This window comes from Magnolia sinica, chromosome 9 (genome assembly GCF_029962835.1).
Source record: "Magnolia sinica isolate HGM2019 chromosome 9, MsV1, whole genome shotgun sequence".
NCBI lineage: Eukaryota > Viridiplantae > Streptophyta > Magnoliopsida > Magnoliales > Magnoliaceae > Magnolia > Magnolia sinica.
In genome coordinates, this window is record NC_080581.1 from 50,386,228 (window position 1) to 50,407,542 (window position 21,315).

The following is a 21,315-nucleotide window of genomic DNA, read 5'->3' on the forward strand; positions in this document are numbered from 1 at the left end:
ATTACCATGCGACATGTTGGTCCACGTGACATGTTCAAAATGTTGGATGGCTAAGTTTTTAATAGTGAGTTCTCAATCATCACTGATTTCTCGTGGTGTCGTCCGCGTGATATTTGGATCTGCCTTATTTTTGGGTTTCTGGGTTTATGCCTCGAATGAGATGGAAAAATGGATGGACGGCGTGGATGTAATACATACATCATGGGGCCACCAGCACCGACCAGTACCGAGATCTCGGTACTGGAGGGGTCACTACCGAATCCGAATCCGAATCCGAATCCGGTTGGGATACATGATATCCATTGGTTACACGCAACTCGTGTCCCTCTTCGAAACCGTGCCCTCATCTTCCTTCCTCGATACCTTTTCTGGAGCAGCTACTGAAAGGAAGAAGAGGAAGTTAAAGGAGAGAAGAAGAAGAATAATAAGAAAAAGCAGGACGTCGTAAGGGATACAGAAAGTTTATATATATACATAGAGAGAGAGAGAGAGAGAGAGAGGGAGGGGATCTGTGAAATCTATCCCTTTTCACTTACATACAGAGAAGAAAGAGAATCTGTGTAACCGTCATGGGTAGGAAGAAGCCGGCTGGGGTCCGGGACGAGGAAATCCCGACCACTGCTCAGGGTGGGAATAAATCGAAGAAGAAAGGGCATGCCATCGATGACGATGAATACTCTATTGGGATGGAGTTGTCCGAGGATCCGCTTCACTCTGAAAAACAAGACTTTGAAGATAATGATCTCCCTTCCCTTTCTGGGAAGAAAAAGGGCAAGAAAGTCGGTGCTAAGGCACGGTTTGTTGATGAAGACCAAGAAAAGAAGCCCAACTTGGAAGCAGAAGAGGACGATCCCCCTCCAATCGTTTTCTCTGGTAAGAAGAAATCAAATTCCAAGAAAAGCAATAGCAGTCTCTCCACTGCGTCTGCTTTTGATGCCCTCGAAGAGGACGATGATGCTTCTCAACCTGAGGATCCGCCTGAGGCTGACGATGAAGAAGATAGCAATGACGTCCCTGTGATTGCCTTCTCAGGTAAGAAGAAGCCGTCCAAATCTTCCAACAAGGGCGGCAGCTTGTTTAATGCTTCTAGTTTTGACGCCATTCTCGATGATGAGGATGGTGCTAATATCACCCCAGCCACAGAGCAAGGGTCTTCTGGTAATGATGTTAATGAAGAAGATGATGTCCCTGAGATTTTGATTGCCTTCTCTGGTAAGAAGAAACCATCAAAATCTTCCAAGAAGGTGGGCAATAGCTTGACCTTTTTGGATTCAGTGGGGCTTGATGATGAAGATGCCATTGAAACTGCCACTGGCACTTCTGGTAAAATGGAGGATGAAGATGATGACGACGCTGATGCCCAAGCTGCAATTTCTTTCTCTGGAAAGAAGAAGTCTTCTAAGTCTAAGTCCTCCAAGAAGAGCAATAGCTTGTCTAACACGTTCAATTACAATGCCGTTCTTGGCGAACAAGTCAATGAACCCGAACAGCCTTCTGTGAGAGGAGGTGGTAGTAATGAGGCGGGTGGGAAGGATGGTGTTGATGCTAAAACTAATAAACAAGGAAGTGAGGACATGGCAGACACTTCTAAGAAGCAAAAGAAGAATAAGAAGAAGAGTGGGAGGACTGCCCAAGAGGAAGATGACCTTGACAAAATCCTCGCTGAGCTTGGTGAAGGCCCTCCTTTGAGGGAGCCTGCCCCTCCTCCAGAGGAGAAAGTACAGGTTAAGCCTGACCCCGTTAGCTCCGTTGATGCTACAGTTGAGGAGAAGGATGGTGAAGCAGAAGGTGGTGAGTCCGCGGCTGCAAAGAAAAAGAAGAAGAAGAAGGAGAAGGAGAAGGAGAAGAAGGCAGCTGCTGCAGCAGCAGTGGAGGTGAAGGTGAAGGAAGAGAAACAAGAAGAGACAAAGAGCAAGGTTTCTGACAAGAAGGTCCCCAAGCATGTCAGGGAAATGCAGGAGGCACTTGTGAGGCGTAAGGAAGCTGAGGAGAGGAAGAAGAGAGAGGAAGAGGAGAGGTTGAGGAAGGAAGAGGAGGAGCGTCTCAGGCTAGAGGAGATTGAGAGGCTTGCAGAGGAGGCAAAGCGCAGGAAAAAGGAGAGAGAGAAGGAGAAGCTTCTGAAGAAAAAGCAAGAGGGTAAGCTTTTAACTGGTAAGCAAAAGGAAGAAGCACGTAGGCTGGAGGCAATGAGGAACCAGTTTCTTGCTCAGGGCGGTCTTCTACCTATGTCTGACACTGGTAGCATGACGACCACCAAAAGGCCAAAATACCAAAATAAGAAGGGAAAATCTGGTCCCTCTCAGGCAAATGGTGGGGCCTCTGTGAAGCCCGCTGAAGCAGTGGAGGCAACTGATAGCCAACATGACATTGTACCTGAGGTCAAGCCATCAGAAGTTGAAAAGGTTGAAGAGGAGTCCACGACGGTGGATGCCAATGAGAAGATGGAAGTCGAGCAGCAGGAGGTTGAGGAGAATGGAGTTGAAGAAGAAGACAATGACGATGATGAGTGGGACGCGAAAAGCTGGGATAATGCCGATCTTTCGCTGCCTGTTAAAAGTGCTTTTGCTGAGGAAGATGCCGAACCTGTGGTGAAGAAAGACACCAAGCGTATGACACAACTGGCTTCCGTCAATTCAGAAGTGCCTTCTCCTGCACAGCCGAAGCCCACCATTACTGCTAAAAAGGCTGCTGCTCCTGAATCGTTTAAAAGCCATGAAATCGAAAGTAAAGATGATGAACCCCAAGTTGAAGTTTATGACAAGAGGAAGATAAAAGAAGCTGCAAAGAAAAGGGAGGCTCGAATGGCGGAGGCTCTCTCACAGAGGAGTGCCGATAACCTCCGTTCTCCAATCTGTTGCATTCTCGGTCACGTTGATACTGGTAAGACCAAGCTGCTTGATTGCATCCGGGGCACTAATGTTCAGGAGGGCGAGGCTGGAGGTATTACGCAGCAGATTGGCGCAACCTATTTTCCTGCTGAAAATCTACGGGACAGGACCAAGGAGCTTAAAGCTGATGCAAAGTTGCGGGTCCCAGGTCTGCTGGTGATCGATACTCCGGGGCACGAGTCATTCACGAATTTACGGTCACGAGGTTCGGGTTTATGTGACATTGCGATTTTAGTTGTTGACATAATGCACGGCCTAGAGCAACAGACTATTGAATCACTCAACCTTTTGAAGATGCGGAATACTGAATTCATTGTTGCCTTGAACAAGGTGGGGAATGGTAGCTGCATGACCATTCACAATAGCTTCTGAATTCAATTATAATGATATGTTGTTCTTAATCTTTTTTGCGTGTTGATTTCGAAGGTTGACAGATTATATGGATGGAAGACGTGCCCAAATGCACCTATTGTGAAGGCTATGAAGCAACAGTCTAATGACGTACAAAATGAGTTCAAAAGGAGGGTGACTGAGGTCATTCTCTCTATCCCAGCCTTTTGTTTTCTGTTCTGCATGGGACTTGTAACTTGATGTAAACATGGTTGAGACATTTTCTTTTTTCAGGTTATCACGCAGTTGAAGGAGCAGGGCCTGAATACTGAGCTGTACTACAAAAATAAAGAAATGGGGGAAACATTCAGTATTGTCCCGACAAGTGCAGTAAGGTATCTCTACTGTATCTAAGTGGAGTCTTGCTGTTGCTGGATGTTATATAAGTAGTTTGCAAAATGTGACAAACTGTTTTCAGTATTTGATTTTCTGAAACATCTGTGATTGTGATACTGCAGTGGTGAAGGCATCCCTGATCTTCTTTTGTTATTGGTGCAATGGACACAGAAAACCATGGAGCAAAAGCTTATGTTTGTCAATGAAGTACAGGTGTGGTATCTCTCCATTGAAAAATATCTTCTATTTCAGCACTTGTTTACTAACTTCGTAGTTTGAAAATTGAACTTGTTAATCACTATTCTACCCAGTATCATTTTTCAGAGAGGGTTGGTTTTTTTTTTTTTTTTTTGAATAAATCAGTCATGAGATCGCGATATTATCTTCTTCAAGGGGAGGGTTGGGTTTTGTGCTAGTACATGTGAGGTGTTGCCCCCACATGTATCTCAGATATGGGACACCTGGCCCTGTTTTCCCAGTCAACTGTCTACCTTTTCCCGCCCTCTTCCTTTTCCCAGCCCTTAGATCCTTCATCTTCGGGTGCGAATGAGATCAGGATATTATCTTCTGCAAGGAGAGACGAGCGTATTGCTCTGATATCTCGTTACAAGATTTTTAATTATCTTCCTTTTTCGGATCTCTCTCCCCTCATTTATGAGGAGATTGGCTCGAGATCCCCCTTGAGCTCCACCCCGACCACTTGTCACGAGGAGAGTATCGCTGTGCCTGATTGTGTCAGCTGCCTAACAATCAACTTTACACGTGCTGCCTCTCTCTCTCTCTCTCTCTCTCTCTCTCTCTCTCTCCCCGAAAGGATACATCGGGTCAGGAGGCATTAATGCAGGACAATACATGCCTTCCTTCTTCTGTTGCTGGCGGAGATAGAGAGAACTGTTGCTCCTATTACTGATTTGGGCGGTGATTTGGGAGATGAAGCTGAAGACGTTATTAAGACAACTGACAAATATGTCCAAATAATAATCATTGTAGGGGACGCGTGTCAAGATTCGGGGGCGATTGAAACCTTGTTAGTGCTAGCTAAGGTAGATATTTCCTTTTGCTCAAGACTTAAGCCCAGTTTTCCCTCCAACATCTACTGATTTGGAATGTCTCCAGTAGACTCGAGTTCCTCTCTCTCTCTTACGATGGTTCTTCTGTTAGTTGCTGGGAGGAAGATGCTCAATCTTTAGGGTTCTCCCTCTCCTTTGATGATCTCTCCACGGACGTTCTCTCCTCAAGTTAGTCCGAGTCCTGGTGAGTTTTGTATCCCCATGGGTTTGGCTTCCTATCCCCGTGGGTTTGGCTTCCTCCTCGCCTCTTCAAATCTCTGTTGAAGTTTTTCTTACTCCCTCTTCCTTGCCGATTATTTTGGCTCCCCTTTGGTCTTTTCTTATTTCAGATCCTCCCTCCCCATGGTTTTGAACGACAGTATTGGCCGCCGTATCGGCCCCGCGGAAGAAATGATAAGATACGATGTCGCGTATCGGCCCGTATTGGTCAGAATTTATTTTTTTAAAAAGAAGAAAAAATATCAGAAAAATAGGAAAAAATAAGATATTCACGAATCTATCACACACACACACATATATATTTGTATTTTGACTTTATTCAATGGTGTATCGGACCATTCTTTGTTAAGAATGCTGTCCTGGTGTGTGTGTGTGTGTGTGTGTGTGTGTGTGTGTGTGTGTGTGTGTGTCGTGTCGATATGTCATACCCATTCCTATTCCCATTCCCAGCTATCCCCAACAAATACAATTATACAACAATGGCTACTCTACAGTCTGCACAAGCCACAAACACCACAAACAATAAAGAAAATGTGTTATCAATTTGCATCATCAAAAGAAACTAAACATTTGAAATTGAAATTGAAGCAACTTAGAAATTTGCATCAATTTGCATCCCCCTAAACATGCATTACATTTCAAGTTTCAAGTTTCAACATATTAAAAAAAATTAAAAAAAAATTTGAAATTGAAGAAAACCAGACATAATATTTGACAAAAAAAACAACCAAACTACTCAGATAATGTAGATCTTAACAAAATTAGCCCCCCCAAAGCTGTATATTTGAAAAAAATCATTTTGTGGAAATTTCAGAAATTTTGATAGAAATTAGCCCAAAAATAAAAAAAAAACTTTATTTTCAATTAGATTTGATGTAGATCTGATCGAAAATGCCTCCCCTCTCCAGATTTGTGATCAGATTAAAAAAAATGTAATTTCTAGAAATTTTGACAGATTTGATAATAATAAAAAATTTCGATCAGATCTGTTGTATATCTGATTGGAAATGGTTCCCCTCTCCAGATTTGAGATTAGATTCGAAAATTTTTTTTTGGAATTTATAGAATTTTCAACAGATTTTTTTCCCGATCAAGTCTGCTGTAGATTTGATTGGAAATGGTTCCCCTCTCCAGATATGATATCAGATTGCAAAAAAGCAATTTTTGAAAATTTCAAACAAATTGGGCAAAAAGAAAAAGAAAAGAAGATCAAAACAATCTTCGAATCTTGTAGGTTTTGGTAGATCTAGGTTTATGATAAACATTAATATGGATTTCAACAAGGATCAACAGAAAAAATTGATTTTTTTTTACATTTTTTTTTTTTTTCAATTTTTTCACAATTGGCCCATAACTATTTCGATCCTTCAAATCGGTTGAAATCCGATGTTTTAATCCTCTAAGTAGTTGTTAATGGTGCCAAAAATCCCTATAGGTTGATGTATGTTGACTATAAAAATGACAACCTTGTCGAATTGAGCCCCGTTGATGTGCCTTCTTGAGATGCTTCTTCGATGCTTTCCCGTGCTTGAATCAACTGCTCATTTGCTCCCTCGATCATTGATGTGGATGCTTCATCTCCTATGATCAATCACATTACATTTGTTGATCCAATGAGGATACCAAGGTAATGGGAGTTGGGTTAAATCTCCTACAACTAATGGTTTTAGTTGGTTTCTAGTAGGGATTCACCTAGATGGAAACTCTAAAGGTTAATAGACATTAGGATTTACCTATGGAATTGATGTCTACACTATAAAGAAGGCTTGGGATCATGTTCTTCTTATAATGGAGCTTTGGAATGCTCATTAGAGTGAAGAATCACTAAGAAGAAAGCATGAATCTCTTAGGGATAGAGCCTATGAATTTTGTTAGAGCTTGGAATACACTAGGGTCTCTAAAACACCAAAATCCATTGATTTGCCCAAGGATCGAATGCAATTTTATAGAGAAAAGGTCTCCAACGGCTGTAAAACGGCTAGTTCAACGACATTGTCGATAGGATCGAGTGAGCCTTCAATAGGATTGAATTGGCCTTCGTTCCTATTGAGAAAATCTAGAAATATGTAGTTGGGTTGCTGGACTGTATCTTCAATTGTATTCAGGAGATCTTCGATCGTATCAAGTTCTATCGACGACCTGTCGATAGGATCGAGATCCGAAACTGTTGATTGGGTTGTATATTTATCAGCAACTTTGCACCTCTAAAGCCTAACTTGCCATGATAAAATAAAGGCTCCTAAGGCAATGAGATGATCAAACAAAGGTTTACCTATTAAGGAATAGATCATCTAGAGGCTAAGGTTATTTTGGATCTAAAGGGGTCTAAGGTTAGGGTCACCAAGGCATCTCAATTTATTTGTTTTTTCACTCTTTCATGCTTTAAGTCTTCAGTTTCCAAGGGCTCAACTGACTTACTGGCACACTAACACACATGATTGACAAATGTGTGCCCTTACAATAAGCGGTCTTAAGTGAAGGAGATATGCTTTTGATTGAAAGCTAAGCCAATTGTCCGTAAGGAATCTAAATTACAAGGTGTTGATAGAGGTATTGTTAATTCAATTTCAGATTAAAAAAAGGTAAGGCTTGGGAAGCTCTTGATGTTGTTGACTCAGTAGGGGGGATCCTGGTTCTCTAGGATCATTTTTGATGGGCTAAAGAAGATAGCTGGTTGGGCCTTTTCTCCATTAGTATTATGTTTCATGAAGTTTCTTTTGGCTTTCGCTGGGTTTTTTCTAGAGTGCATGGCCCTTCCAGATCATCTTTTCGTAGTTCTTTTTGGGAGGAGTTATCTTTTGTTAAAGAAAGATGGGCTCTCTCTTGGTGCATAGGAGGTGTGATGCAGGACATGAAATTCAAATATGATATGCAAGATTTTCAAGCTTTAGATCGCACTAGTTTAAAAACAATTACACAAAATTCCATATCCTACACAAAAGTTCAAGCACTCAATGAAGGGGAATCTTATGCGGATCCAGGCCTACACATGCTAAGGCCGGATCAATCAAAATTATAGACCAAACAATAATCAAAGAAGGGTAAATTCATCCACACATGTACAAAAATAATTCCCCAATCCAAGGGATTCACAGATTTCAATTCAGGGAACCCTAAAGTTGAAGAAATGGCATAAAATTGGGGATTTGAGTAATTTAGGGTTAGGGTTAGGGATTTAGGGTGAAAGAGGAGTGAAAGAGAGGAGAGAGACGAACCAGAGAAACGCCACAAGCGTGGACAACAATGAAGGCTCAGGAGCACGTGCACCGGTGGTGTCACGCACGTGTGTGGGGCCCACGAACCAGAAAACGGCCAGCACATCAGCAAAATATTGATGGATTTGCAGGTAGAATTGTTGTAGGAGGAGAAATATGGAAGGTAGAAGGTGGGGGCGACTTGGGATGGATGTGGCTTCGCACCACGGTAGTTAGCCCTTCAAAGAAGGGAGGGTTTCGCACCCAATTAGGCTTCATAACTCACAGAGGAGCAGGAAAATGAAGAAATTTTATTCAATCTTCAATGAGAAAAAAGACTACAAGGGGTGCCTATTTATAATAAAAACCTATACCCCAAAACCGTGTCATGTGCGCATACTATTACTTAAAGACGAAGTAATAAAAAATAGCAACTAATCAATGCAATTTAAACCGTTCATAATGTTCTTAATAACGGTAATAATCAAAACTCAAAGTCGTACGTCACCTAGGATAGTGGGCCACGATCATGAGATCCAATGATGGGATCCACATGATGATCGGGTCCACCCTAAGAAACCAAAACACAGTCCTCTAACTAGGAGTCCCTCCATGGATGTCGTCATCGATCTAGATCGAAGGTGGGGCCCTCCTCCTTATGTACGTGCGAAAGGGGGGCGTGCGTGTGCACGAGATGTCCCCATCAAGGTGATATTAATGTTGTTTGATTCATGCATGTAAAATTGAATGGTTACAGGGTGACCTCTTCTATGAGGGGATTCTCGGACTGGATAAGCAAACATGAATAGTTGGATCTTCCGATGGGGGATGTTAAACATACCTTGTCCAACAGGCACTCCTTCCCTGCTATATGTCTTTTGGAAAGATTTTTGGTTTCCCCAGATTGGATCCATCAATTCCATTTTTCCCATTAAAGATGTCTACCTAAGCTTATTTCCGATCACTGTCCTATTCTTTTGGAAGTTGATGAGATTAACTAGGGACCGAAGCCTCTTAGGTTTGAGCTTGCTTAGCTTGAGGTAGAGGGCGTCCACTCCGTGGTCTTGGATTGGTGGTCCTCTTTCGATATTGAGGGCCTTCTGGGCTTCAAGCGGTTCAAGAAATTACAGATGTTGAAATTGAAGCTTAAAGTTGGGCATATGGAGATATTTGGCTAGGGAGAAGCCCAAATGGCATATCTCGTAAGTGATATCCAAGCCTAGATGTTAAGGAGGAGGGAGACCCTCTTTCAGAAGAAGATCGCTCTGCTAGAGATGAGTTATCCTTTGACCATTGTGCTAGGCTCAAAGAGGAAGAAATAAAATGGTGGTAGCAATCTTGGGCAATCTGGCTTAGAGAAGGTGATCATAATACAAAATTCTTCCATGGGATTGCCAATGCTACAGTGCAAGCAAATTCTGTTTCCTCCTTTGTTATTAATGGTGAGAAATTATTTCAGATAAAGTTGGTATTTGTAATTCTATTATTAGCTTTTACTCCAACCCACTATCCTCGGATAACGTTTATTGTCCTTGCTTAGATAACCTTGATTTTACGCGAGCAAATTCTGTTTCCTCCTTTGTTAATAATGGTGAGAAATTATTTCAGATAAAGTTGTTATTTGTAATTCTATTGTTAGCTTTTACTCCAACCCGTTATCCTCGGATAATGTTTATTGTCCTTGCTTAGATAACCTTGATTTTACTTGCTTATCTTAAGAAGACATGGCCTTTTTGGAGAAGCGGATCCTTCTAGATGATATTAAGGCAACGATTCTGGACTTGGATAAAGATAAATCTTTGGGGCCTGACAGTTTCCCTATTGCATTCTTCTAATCTTTCTGGGACCTTGTCAAGTCGGACCTTTTTTGTTTTGTGTTTGATTTCAATGAGCTTGGCCAGTTACCTTTGGAAATGGGGAATACCTTCCCTGCTTTCATTTTGAAGTTGGAAGGTGTTGTACCCCAAAGATTTCTGGCCCATTAACCTTACTGGTAGCCCCTATAAGATCTTAGCTAAGGTGTTAAGTCAAAGATTGAGATAATTGATTCCAAGGATAATCTTCATTCCAAAGCGCCTTTGTTCATAGGAGATAGATCCTTGATAGTGTTCTTATAGCGTATGAATGTCTTGATTCCTGCCATATGCAGGTAGGCCAGGAGTTCTTTGTAAGCTTGTCCTTGAAAAGGCTTACGACCATGTTGACTGGTCTTTCTTGAATTATTTGCTATTCAGAATGGGATTTGGGGACAGATTGAGGGCTTGGATTCACTCATGTGTATCCTCAGCTAGCTTTTCTGTCATCGTGAATGGTTTGCCCTTTGGTCTCTTTAGGGCTTCGTGAGGTCTTCGCCAGGGTGATCCATTATCCTTGCTTCCTTTTGTTATCGTTTATGAAGCTCTTAATTGCTTGCTCTTCAGGGGCTAGAACGTAGGTATTTTCAGGGCTTTTTAGGTGGATAATTTTCCTCATCATATCTATTATTTACAATTAGCTGATGATACCTTGCTGTTTTGTGAAGCTGATGATTCCATGGTGGACTTCTTGAGCATGACCATTTGTTGGTTTGCGGCAGTTTTAGGTTTGAAGGTGAATTCATCCAAGAGTGTTTTCTTCGGGACTCATTTAGCTCCAGAGGTCACTTCCTGCTTGGCTAAGTCCTTTGGTTGTCGTGTGGGATTCCTACCTACTAAATATCTTGGCCTTCCTTTACATGTTGGAAAACCTCTACTCCATTTGCGGGATAAAATCATTGAGCGGATGGAGAGAAAATTATCCCCTTGGAAGAGCCAACATCTTTCTTTGGCGTCTTCAAAAAGGTCTAAAGGGTAAGCTACATAAGCAATATATTGATTTTCCTAAGCTTCGTAGAGAGTTCCTTTGGCAAGGGGGGTACTTCCTCTCGAAAAGTCCCGTTTTTGAATTGGAAGGAGGTTTGTTCCCTGTTCTCGGAAGGTGGAGTAGGGTTCAAACGGTTGGATTTGGTCAATGAGGCTTTATTAGGGAAATGGGCTTGGAGGTTTGGTCGAGAGAAGGAAGGTCTTTGGAGAGTGACTATTCTGCTAAATGTGGGACAACCCCCCAATGGTGGTGGACTAAATCTTCTTCTCTCTACCGACCCTCCTTTTTATGGAAAAGTATTGCTAAGGTTGCCCCTAAAGTCCATCTCCTAATCCATGGCTTCCTCCGGAAGAAACAAGAGGGTAGATTACGTTGCGAAACTGAATACTCAAGCTGACAGAGACAATGGGAAGAGTAGTATGATTGAGGAAGACCAGCCTCCTACAGGTAACAAAGACCGTGAGTGGAATGTGGTCCCCCCTAGGAGACGCACTCGGAAAGATGCCGGGGACTCGCGGTAAGTATGCTATGTACCCTACCCTTTTCGTCAAAGGCTATCCCCATGGGTGGTATCCTCTAAATCTAGAGAAGGCTTTCGGCCGAGCGGGTGCAATCATGGATGTTGTTATGCCAAGAGACAGAGAAACTGGAGTGTATCGAGGATTTTCTTTAATCCGAATGGGTAGCGAGGCTGAACTGGCTAGGGCAGTCGCCATGCTTCACGGCGTAAGCTATGCGGGTAAGAAATTGCTAGTTCAGAGGGCTCGGTACGGGCCGGAAACCCTGCATACCTCTATTCCCCCTAAGCGACCCCCTCCTAGACCTTCTATTCCTTCTGTCCATCCTGCTATACTCCCTACCCTGTTTGTGTCACTTCCGCTTCGTCCCGAGGGCCTTTCTTTTAGAGATGCCCTTACACAGAAGCCTATCCGGAATGCTTCGTCTCACCAGGAGCCAGTAGGACCCCCGATCACCCCTTCTTCCGCCGTCGGTACTAATTTTCCCGACAACTCCTCGGTTCCCTCAGTGTCTGTTGATCAAGACATTTTCGATAAAAATATAGCAGATTTGGCTAATTCGGTAGTGATCATAACAGAAGAAGGCGCTACCATTTCGGCTGTCAAGGCATGGATCAAAGATTGCACGAGTTTCATATAGGTAATTCCAAGTTGAAGCCTTTGGGCTTCAATGCCTTGTGGGTTAGAATTTGCCCTGGCCTCAACCCTCAGTCGTTAACTATGGTAGGTGACCTGCATGCCTCTGGTCCAGTTCGAAAAATTGTGCCCTGGGAAGATTTCTCAATTTTTGGAAAGGAAAATATCTGGGTCTGTATCTGGGATGTTCCTATGGAATGTTGGTATGATGAATTCCTGGTTAAAACAACATCGAGTCTGGGTTTCCTACTCGAAATCGATCTCAAAACGCAGATGGGGGTGGAACTCGGTGTTATCCGAGCTCGGGTTAGAAGAGAGAAAGGATCCCCACTCTCGTCTCATGTCCGAGTAAAGGTGAATAACCGGGTCATTTCACTATCGGTCCAGAAGGAGCCCACAGAGTTGCCTCAACCTAGATGGGGCAACGTTTGGAGCGGTAGGGAGTCGACCGACCACCCATCAGTTCCATCTCAGAACAGAACGCAGGAAGGAGTTCCGCTACGATTCTCTAGTGGACTACTGTCCCATGGAGCTGTCACAACGCCTGCAGCCATCGCATCGCAGGACAGTTCCGTCCATTCAATCGCCACGCGGCGTCATCGCCTCATCCCACCTGTATCGTCTGCCAGAAGTTATCGCCGCCCCTGGCAATATGATCCCATCTTCGTCAGTGTTTGAGACAGGCGTCCCTAAAGCAGACCTACTTCATAGGGTGGGCGACTTTCTCCCTACCCGGGCAGCTCTCATCCAGACACGTGGCTCTCCGTATCCGAAAAATATTAATGACGTTGCCATGTCAGCTGAAGACTCTCGAATTGGTTCTCCCGCTCTCTCGATTGACGATAGTAGCACCCTCCACGTGGAAGATTGGACAACATCCCCGCGGCTTACATCCCTCATTGAAATCAGATTTGTTGAAGTGGGTCCATTCTCGACCCGAATCCGACTTCCTCCAAACAATTGCCCCTCCTTCAATCTATCCGAACCCGCCTCTGCCAATCCTAAACCTCCTCTTTCATCGCACCCGACCCGAACCATCCCACTCTACCCGCTCTCTCCACCTTTCCCCCGATCCTAAGCCTTCCTCTTGGATCCCTGCTCTCTCTTCTCTGCCCGAGGATTTCTACAGTAGTGACTCTATGCCACCATCAGAATTCTGCTCTGATTCTCCCGTCCCTTCAACCCCTGCCAACTCTGTGCCTTCTTGCAGAGACTGGGCAGATCTCGGCCCGATTACGTTGTTCCAGGAAGAAATCTCTACCGACGTTTTAACCGTAGAACCACTTTAGATGTGCTCGGACACTTCTCATCAACAACAAGGAGTCAATTCCAAGATGATCTCGGGAGATAAATCCAAAGAGGAAATCTACGAAGAAATCCATAAAAAAAAAAAGGATCAGGGACACAGTGGGTCATGTGGGTCAATCTTTGGGCCTCTCGTTCGGCAATAGAACGAAAGACTACATAGATCTCTTTCAATTTATAGAGAATAGGGGCAGACCTCTTCCTGCAGCTAGGCCCTCAGTCAAACACAGTCATCGTTCAACTACTAACAGGGAGTTAATCAGGCTTCAAGCTTCGCCGCATTCAGCTTCCACATCTACTGTTAGACGTGGCTGGAAGGATACTTGGGGAAGCTCGGTTTCCCAATGATCATCTTCTTGTGGAATGTTAGGGGGGTCGGCTCCAAACAGAAGCGGAGCCTCATCAAAAGTTCGATCCGGATGTTGTTTGTTTACAGGAAACCAAAGTCCCTTCATTCTCGGGGCATCTCTTGCATTCACTGTGGGAAGCCCAAGATGCTCAGTTTGTCACATTGGATGCGAAGGGCTCAGCGAGTGGCATTCTCATCGCTTGGAGGTCCTCCAAGTGGGACCTGCAGTCTTCCTTGTCGGGTGCCTACTCAAAAGCGGTTATTCTTCAAGATAAGATCTCTAAATTCTGTTGTTTTATTATAGCTGTCTATGGTCCTAATGATGACTCTTTATAGCTTCTGGGACGAACTTTCTGCCATCAGACAATTCTTTCCAGTTCCTACTTGTTTCGTGGATGACTTCAATGTCGTTCGTTTTGCAGAGGAACATTCTCGTCAAAGACGATTAACCTTGGCCATGCAATTTTTTTCTAAGTGGATCGAGAATCAGGAGCTGGTGGATCTTCCTCTCTCTGGAGCTAGATTCACTTGGTCTAACCGCCGCAGATCTCAGATTCAGTCAAGACTCAATAGATTCCTCTTATCTCTGGACTGGATCGATGAGTTCCCTTCAGTGTGCCAGCATGCCCTCCCTAGGACGACGTCTGATCACTGTCCTATCCTGCTGTCAGTATTGACGATGATTGGGGCCCTAAACCTTTCAAATTCAACCCTTCTTGGCTTCGTATTGAAGGTTTCAAGCAACAGATCATAGAGTGGTGGACCTCTTTCCGGGTTGATGGATTCGCGGGGCACAGATTGGTTTGCAAACTACGACTCCTTAAGGAGAAATTAAAAGAATGGAGAAAAGAAGTTCTTCAGAATCGAGAAAAGGAAACCGAAGCTCTGTTTGGTGAGTTACAACAGATCGACTCCATTATTGAAGGTAGTGACCTTGCAGAGGAATATCTATCCAGACGGATTCAAATTATCCAAGCCATCTCTTCTAGATCTCTCGAGGACAAGTTATCTTAGAAGATTAAATCGAGAGTTCGGTGGATTTCAGAGGGTGATAAAAACACCAAATTCTTCCATTCTATCGCCAATATGAGAGCTCGGACAAAAGCCATTCACAGCATCATGGTCGAAGATAGACAAACTGAAGATAGAGAAGAGATATCCGAGCTAGCCATCGACTACTTTAGATCTCTTCTTTCTCCCGAGGGTTGGTCTCGACCTCGTCTGGACGGGATCGATTTTCTCTCGCTTCTCAGCTCTGAAGCCGCTTCTCTGGAGGTCCTGTTCTTTAATGAAGAGGCAAAAGTTGCCCTTGATTCCATGGAAGGTGACAAATCCCCAGGCCCTGATGGGTTCCCCATGGCCTTTTTCCATTCCTTTTGGGATGTTGTTGGTCCAGATGTTATGCGTTTCCTTAACGAATTCCACTCCAAGGGTAAGCTATCCAAGGGTATTGGAGCTTCATTCATAGCCAAGGTGTCCCGTATCGGTATCGGTTGGCGTAACGGTGACCTCCAAAACCGATACGGATACGGGGGCGTAACGGTGATACGGGGGCGTAACGGCCCGTAACGGCGCAAATTTTTTTTTTTTGCCAAAAAAATATGAAAAAATATGGATTAAATCCGGAATATTCTAAGCATTCCAAATATGCATTCATTTATAAATTGGAACATGTTTATGGTGGTGTAACGGTCCACTCTTTAGTGAGAAGTTGTATCGGACTGTCTGATGAATTTATGAACCAGATAACCTGAATTTGACTACAAATTTCATATATTTAATTTTCTAACTATCTACTATCAATGATAGATATATTAGAATGAATGTAATATGAAAATATCTTACATTTAGGTGTTTGCAATTATTTTTGAGGGCCAAAATTCATGCGTAAATAGAAAAAAAATATATAAAATGGCACCCCAAATATGTAAAATGCACATTAACATGTTCTACTATGATTAACACATCATATGGCATCATTAAAACAGCAAAAGAATCATTAAAAAATGATTTTTCGAATTTTCAAAAAAAGGGCCGAAATAAATGCGTAAATAGAAAAAAATAAAAAATAAATATAAAATGGCACCCCAAATATGTAAAATGCACATTAACATGTTCTACTATGATTAACACATCATATGGCATCATTAAAACAGCAAAAGAATCATTAAAAAATGATTTTTCGAATTTTAAAAAAAAGGGCCGAAATAAATGCGTAAATAGAAAAAAATATTAAAAAAATATAAAATGGCACCCCAAATCTGTAAAATGCATATTAACATGTTCTACTATGATTAACACATCATATGGCATCATTAAAACAGCAAAAGAATTATTAAAAAATGATTTTTCGAATTTTCAAAAAAAGGGCCAAAATAAATGCGTAAATAGAAAAAAATATAAAAAAATATATAAAATGGAACCCCAAATCTGTAAAATGCACATTAACATGTTCTACTATGATTAACACATCATATGACATCATTAAAACAGCAAAAGAATCATTTAAAAATGGTTTTTCGAATTTTCAAAAAAAGGGCCAAAATAAATGCGTAAATAGAAAAAAATATTAAAAAAATATAAAATGGCACCCCAAATCTGTAAAATGCACATTAACATGTTCTACTATGATTAATACATCAAATGGCATGATTAAAACAGCAAAACAACCATTAAAAACTGATTTTTCGAATTTTAAAAAAAGGGGCCAAAATTCATGCGTAAATAGAAAAAAATATTAAATGGCACCCCAAATCTGTAAAATGCACATTAACATGTTCTACTATGATTAACACATTATATGACATCATTAAAACAGCAAAATATATTAAAAAAAGTATAAATACCTATTTTTGACGAATTTCTGAAAAATGGCCCACCGAGCTTTGATTCAAAAAAATCTATAATATAATGTGTTTTTCTATCAAATACCTAGCTAAGGTTGGTCGAAATTAGTAGTAGAAGGAGTTAGAAACAGTTTGGAAGCAAGAGGTTTCAAAAAAACAGCAAAAACAGAGCTAAAAAAATAACCCTTGATTCCATGGAAGGTGACAAATCCCCAGGCCCTGATGGGTTCCCCATGGCCTTTTTCCATTCCTTTTGGGATGTTGTTGGTCCAGATGTTATGCGTTTCCTTAACGAATTCCACTCCAAGGGTAAGCTATCCAAGGGTATTGGAGCTTCATTCATAGCGCTCATACCCAAAGTCGCTGGCGCAAACTCCTTTTCTCAATTCAGACCTATCAGTTTGATTGGCAGCCCCTACAAAATCCTGGCCAAAATTCTCTCAATTCGCCTTTCGACAGTCATGGACAAGCTGATCTCCAAGTACCAGAACGCTTTCATTAGGGGCAGACAGATCATCGATGGAGCTTTGATAGCGAATGAAGTTTTGCATTCCTGTCACAGGTCTGGAAAGAAATCTGTTTTCTATAAGCTTGACATTGAGAAGGCTTACGACTGTGTTGATTGGGATTTTCTCTACTATATGCTTACTCGTATGGGATTTGGTGCTAGATGGAGGCACTGGATCAAGGCCTGTATTGAATCGCCTCACTTCTCGGTCCTGCGGAACGGTAACCCAAAAGGATTCTTCCCCGATTCGAGGGGTCTGCGTCAGGGCGACCCCCTCTCCCCCCTCCTTTTTCTGATAGTTGCTGAAGCTCTATCTCAATTGCTGCTTAAGGGCTAAAGCACCGATTTTTATTTATTTATTATTATTATTTTTTTTTTTGTGGTATTTCAATACCAGGGATAGCTGATCCGATATTTCATATTCAGTTTGCTAACTATACGCTGATCATGATTGAGGCGGACCTTCAGGCTATCTCCAATCTCCAGACAGCTTTACGTTGCTTCATGGCAGTCTCAGGTCTAAGAATTAACATGGACAAGTCCAAGATTTTCGGAGTTAATGTCTCTGATCTTGACTTGAATTTGTATGCTGAGCAATTGGGTTGCTCGCACGCCCAATTCCCGATGTTGTTTGTTGGCCCGCCGCTGGTTAGTGGCTCTCCCCTGATTTCTATGTGGGATAAAGTGGTTGCGAAATTTCACACTATGCTAGCAAGATGAAAATGTAGGTATCTATCCTTGGGGGGTAGACTCACTCTTATTAAAGCAGCCTTATCCAACTTACCTACGTATTTTATGTCCCTATTCACTTGCCCCCTGAAGGTTTTGTCGAGGATCGATAAGTTGAGGAGGGAGTTCATGTGGTGTGGAAAGGAAAATCAGAAGAAGATTCACCTGGTTGACTGGCGCGATGTTTGTAGCCCTTACCAGGAAGGAGGCACGAGCATAAAAAATTTGAAGTTGATGAATAGAGCCCTTCTGGGCAAGTGGACCTGACTGGATTCGGAGCCGGACGCTTTATGGTGTACTCTTATCAAAGGTAAATATGGGACAGCCTCGGGAGGATGGTGGACCAAGGATTCTTCATCTTGTAGAGCCTCTCATATATGGAAAGGTATTCTGCGCACCAAACACCCTGTTTTTCAGCACTCTGGTTTTCAAATAGGGAACGGTCTAGTGATCCGGTTTTGGGAGGATCATTGGTTGGGGGATTTGAACCTTAAGGGTAGATATCCTTCTCTCTATCGTCTAGCTGTTAATAAGGACAAGGTCATTGCTAATTTCTTTTCTCACTAAAAGTCAGGCATCGTGTGGGATATTAGGTGCTACAGGAATCTTCACGATGCGGAGGTAACGGAGTACGCAAATTTACTGGACCAGCTCTCCACGGTCACCCCGATTCAATCTGAGCTGGATAAAATCATTTGGAAAAGAGACAAATCTTCATCATTTTCGGTTAAGTCTCTTTATTCTATTCTCTCCCGCAGGTGCTTTCCCAATTCCCCCGCCTCCACTTTCATCTGGAAATATTCTGTTCCGTCCAAGTTCATTTGCTTTGGCTGGTTGGTATCAAGAAATCAGATACTTACGACTGACAATTTAAAGAAGAGAGGGATGCAATTAGTCAACGTTTGCCTTTGTTGCATGGGCAGTGAGGAATCAGTCGACCATCCTCTTGTCCATTGCCCCTTCATCTCTCTGATCCGGCAGGACTTCTTCTCCAGATTTAATGTCAGTGGCTGCGTCCCAGTCTCTGCCTCCTCCCTCTTAGCTTACTGGCACGGCTTCAAGTTGGGTAAAGTTAAATCAAAGGTTTGGAAAATGGCCATCCTGGCAATCTGGTGGGCGGTCTGGAGGGAGCGGAATGACAGATGCTTCAACAACATTCAATCTTCGGCTCTCCAAGTCGGCTCAAGGGCAAAATCTTTATTAATAGAATGGGCAGCTAATGTCTCCTGTTTAAAAGATTTTAATTGTCTGTTTTTAGGTCTTTAGTTTCTTTCCTGCCTCTGATCTGCTATCTCAGCAGTTCCCCTGTATCCCCGTTTTTGTTTCTTAATATATTCCTGTTGCTTTTTTAACAAAAAAAAAAAAAAAAAAAAAAGAGGTTGCCCCTAAAGTCTTTCAAGAAGTGAGGTTTGCTTTGGATGACGATTTGAGGATTAGATTTTGGTTTGATATCTGGTGCGTTCACCTCTCCCTCTCTTCAGTTTTTCCTGCTCTAGCTGTTGTTTTTCCTAATTTGGACATTTCGGTAGCAAATTGTTTCTCGAGTGAGGGTGAGGGCGGAGTTTGGCTTCCTCCTAAATGGAGGAACCTCTTTGAACTTGAAATCCAGGATCGTAGGTTCTCTTATCTCAGTTGCATGGTTTCACCTCTTCACCGGATTCAAAGGATTCTCAGATCTGGATCTCAGCTAGTTCAGGTTTCTTCTCGGTGTGGTCCTCCTACCATTCTTTTGCCTCCTCCTGTACCAAGATGTGGTCACACGGGAGCTGTCTAGTTCTATGGAGCTCCTCCCAAATTTGCAGCCTTTGCATTTAGTTGCGAAGTATTGGGTGCTTGCGATTGATAATCCGAGGAAAAGAGGCATATCTCTCATAAATGTTTGTCTATCGCGCCTCGATGATGCTGATTCAGTGGACCACCTGTTTCTCCATTGCTCCATTGCTGAGATCTGGTAGCACGCTCTCGCATTGGCTGGAGTTTTGTGGGTTATGCTTCCCTCTATAGATGGTCTCTTTAGTGTGTGGCATGCCGATGCGGGAGGGACCATAGGGAGAAAGAGGTGGAGAATTCTGCTCGTGGCTATTCTTTGGGCTGTCTGGTTAGAGGAATAATTGTTGTTTTCAGAACTTTCTGGTCTCCTCTGCGGGGGTCTTTAGTAGGGTTTTATGATATTTTAGAGATTGGGCGTTGTGACTTTGTTGGGTTTCTTGCAGGTTTCCTAGGCTTGGTTTAGTTATTATTATTATTATTTTTTTGTAGCTTTTTGGATTTTTTTTACTTATCTGTTTTGTTCTCCCTCTGTTTTGTTTCTGTTTTTGGCTTTGTCTAATAAATTGCTTCTTCTTTCGTAAAAAAAAAAAAAAGAACTCATGATCGTTTCTTAAGAGGAAAGAAGAGGACATATATCAGGCAAGGGATGCTGATTAAAAAGTAAAAAAGATAGGCAATACAGAGTTTAGATTTCCATTTAGTAGAGGCAGTTGTCCATTAAGGCAAGGGATACTGATTGGCAATACAGAGCTCAGATTTAGACACACCCCTTAGCAAGAACACCTGCTAATGAATTAGTCTCTTTAGGGGCATTAATAAAAGACATTGGAAACAAGGGTGCTCTTGCCTTGATCTCACTTATCAGAAAACTCCTCCGGGGAGCTATACAATCACCAGCTTTGCACTAAAGCATTTTTAGAATTACCTTCCCCAATTAATGGGCCTTCTTCTCCAAATAAGGTGATCCCACCTTAATAGCATATTAACTCAGCACAACTTGCATCCCCTCTCCTAAGCAGGCCAGAGAACACATTTCTCATCGTTTTCATCCCTCAGTATAACTTGCACCCCCTCTCCCAACTGGGCCACAGAAGACAGTTCTTATCCTCCCATTTTCTTCCCTGAAGGCACCATCAATTCCATAATTTCCCAGTCTTCCCATAGAACTTTCATCTACTTTTAACTTCCACCAATCCGGAGGTGTTTTTCATGTGTTGTTCTTCTTTGGAACATTTCTTCACCAAAACACTTCTAAAATGAGTGGACGCGAGGCCCCGACTTGTGTGATTGATGTTGATTCTCCTTATACTTTTTGCAGAGTTGAAGGTGATTGTCGAAAAATCTACTCTCTATTTAAATCCTCCCCTTCAAAATGGCTCAAGGAAGGAAGACTCTTATCATGGATGGATCAGAGATGGATTATTGTTTCTTTTTCTCTATTACCTTGTTATGATGCAAATTCCTCCGTGTCATAAGTGGCTCCACCAGCAATCATGGTGGAGCATTTGATGGGAGGGGCTGGGTCGGCCACCAGTTTCATGTGGCTCTAAAAGCACCCAGATAAGAAGATCACAACTGTTTGATTAGGGGTCTGCAAAATAGACAGCATGTGCATTTTTTTTTCTTACCACCATTTTGTTTTTGCATGTCCTTAATCTGTTGGCTGTGATCATCCAATATGCTGATTTTATGGCCATATGCAATCTTCTGTGGACT

General features: G+C 42.5%; 1 protein-coding gene across 1 annotated transcript in view; it reads left to right on the forward strand.

Moving 5' to 3' along the window:
- The first annotated feature begins 495 nt into the window (after positions 1-495).
- The window catches only part of LOC131255425 (eukaryotic translation initiation factor 5B-like), a 38,654-nt gene continuing 17,834 nt past the window's right edge, over positions 496-21,315 (forward strand). Inside the window, exons 1-4 of the mRNA XM_058256129.1 lie at positions 496-3,218; positions 3,315-3,422; positions 3,513-3,613; positions 3,737-3,827. Of these exons, the coding sequence (XP_058112112.1) occupies positions 570-3,218; positions 3,315-3,422; positions 3,513-3,613; positions 3,737-3,827 (2,949 nt within the window). The 5' untranslated portion in view covers positions 496-569. The remainder of the gene's footprint in view (positions 3,219-3,314; positions 3,423-3,512; positions 3,614-3,736; positions 3,828-21,315) is intronic.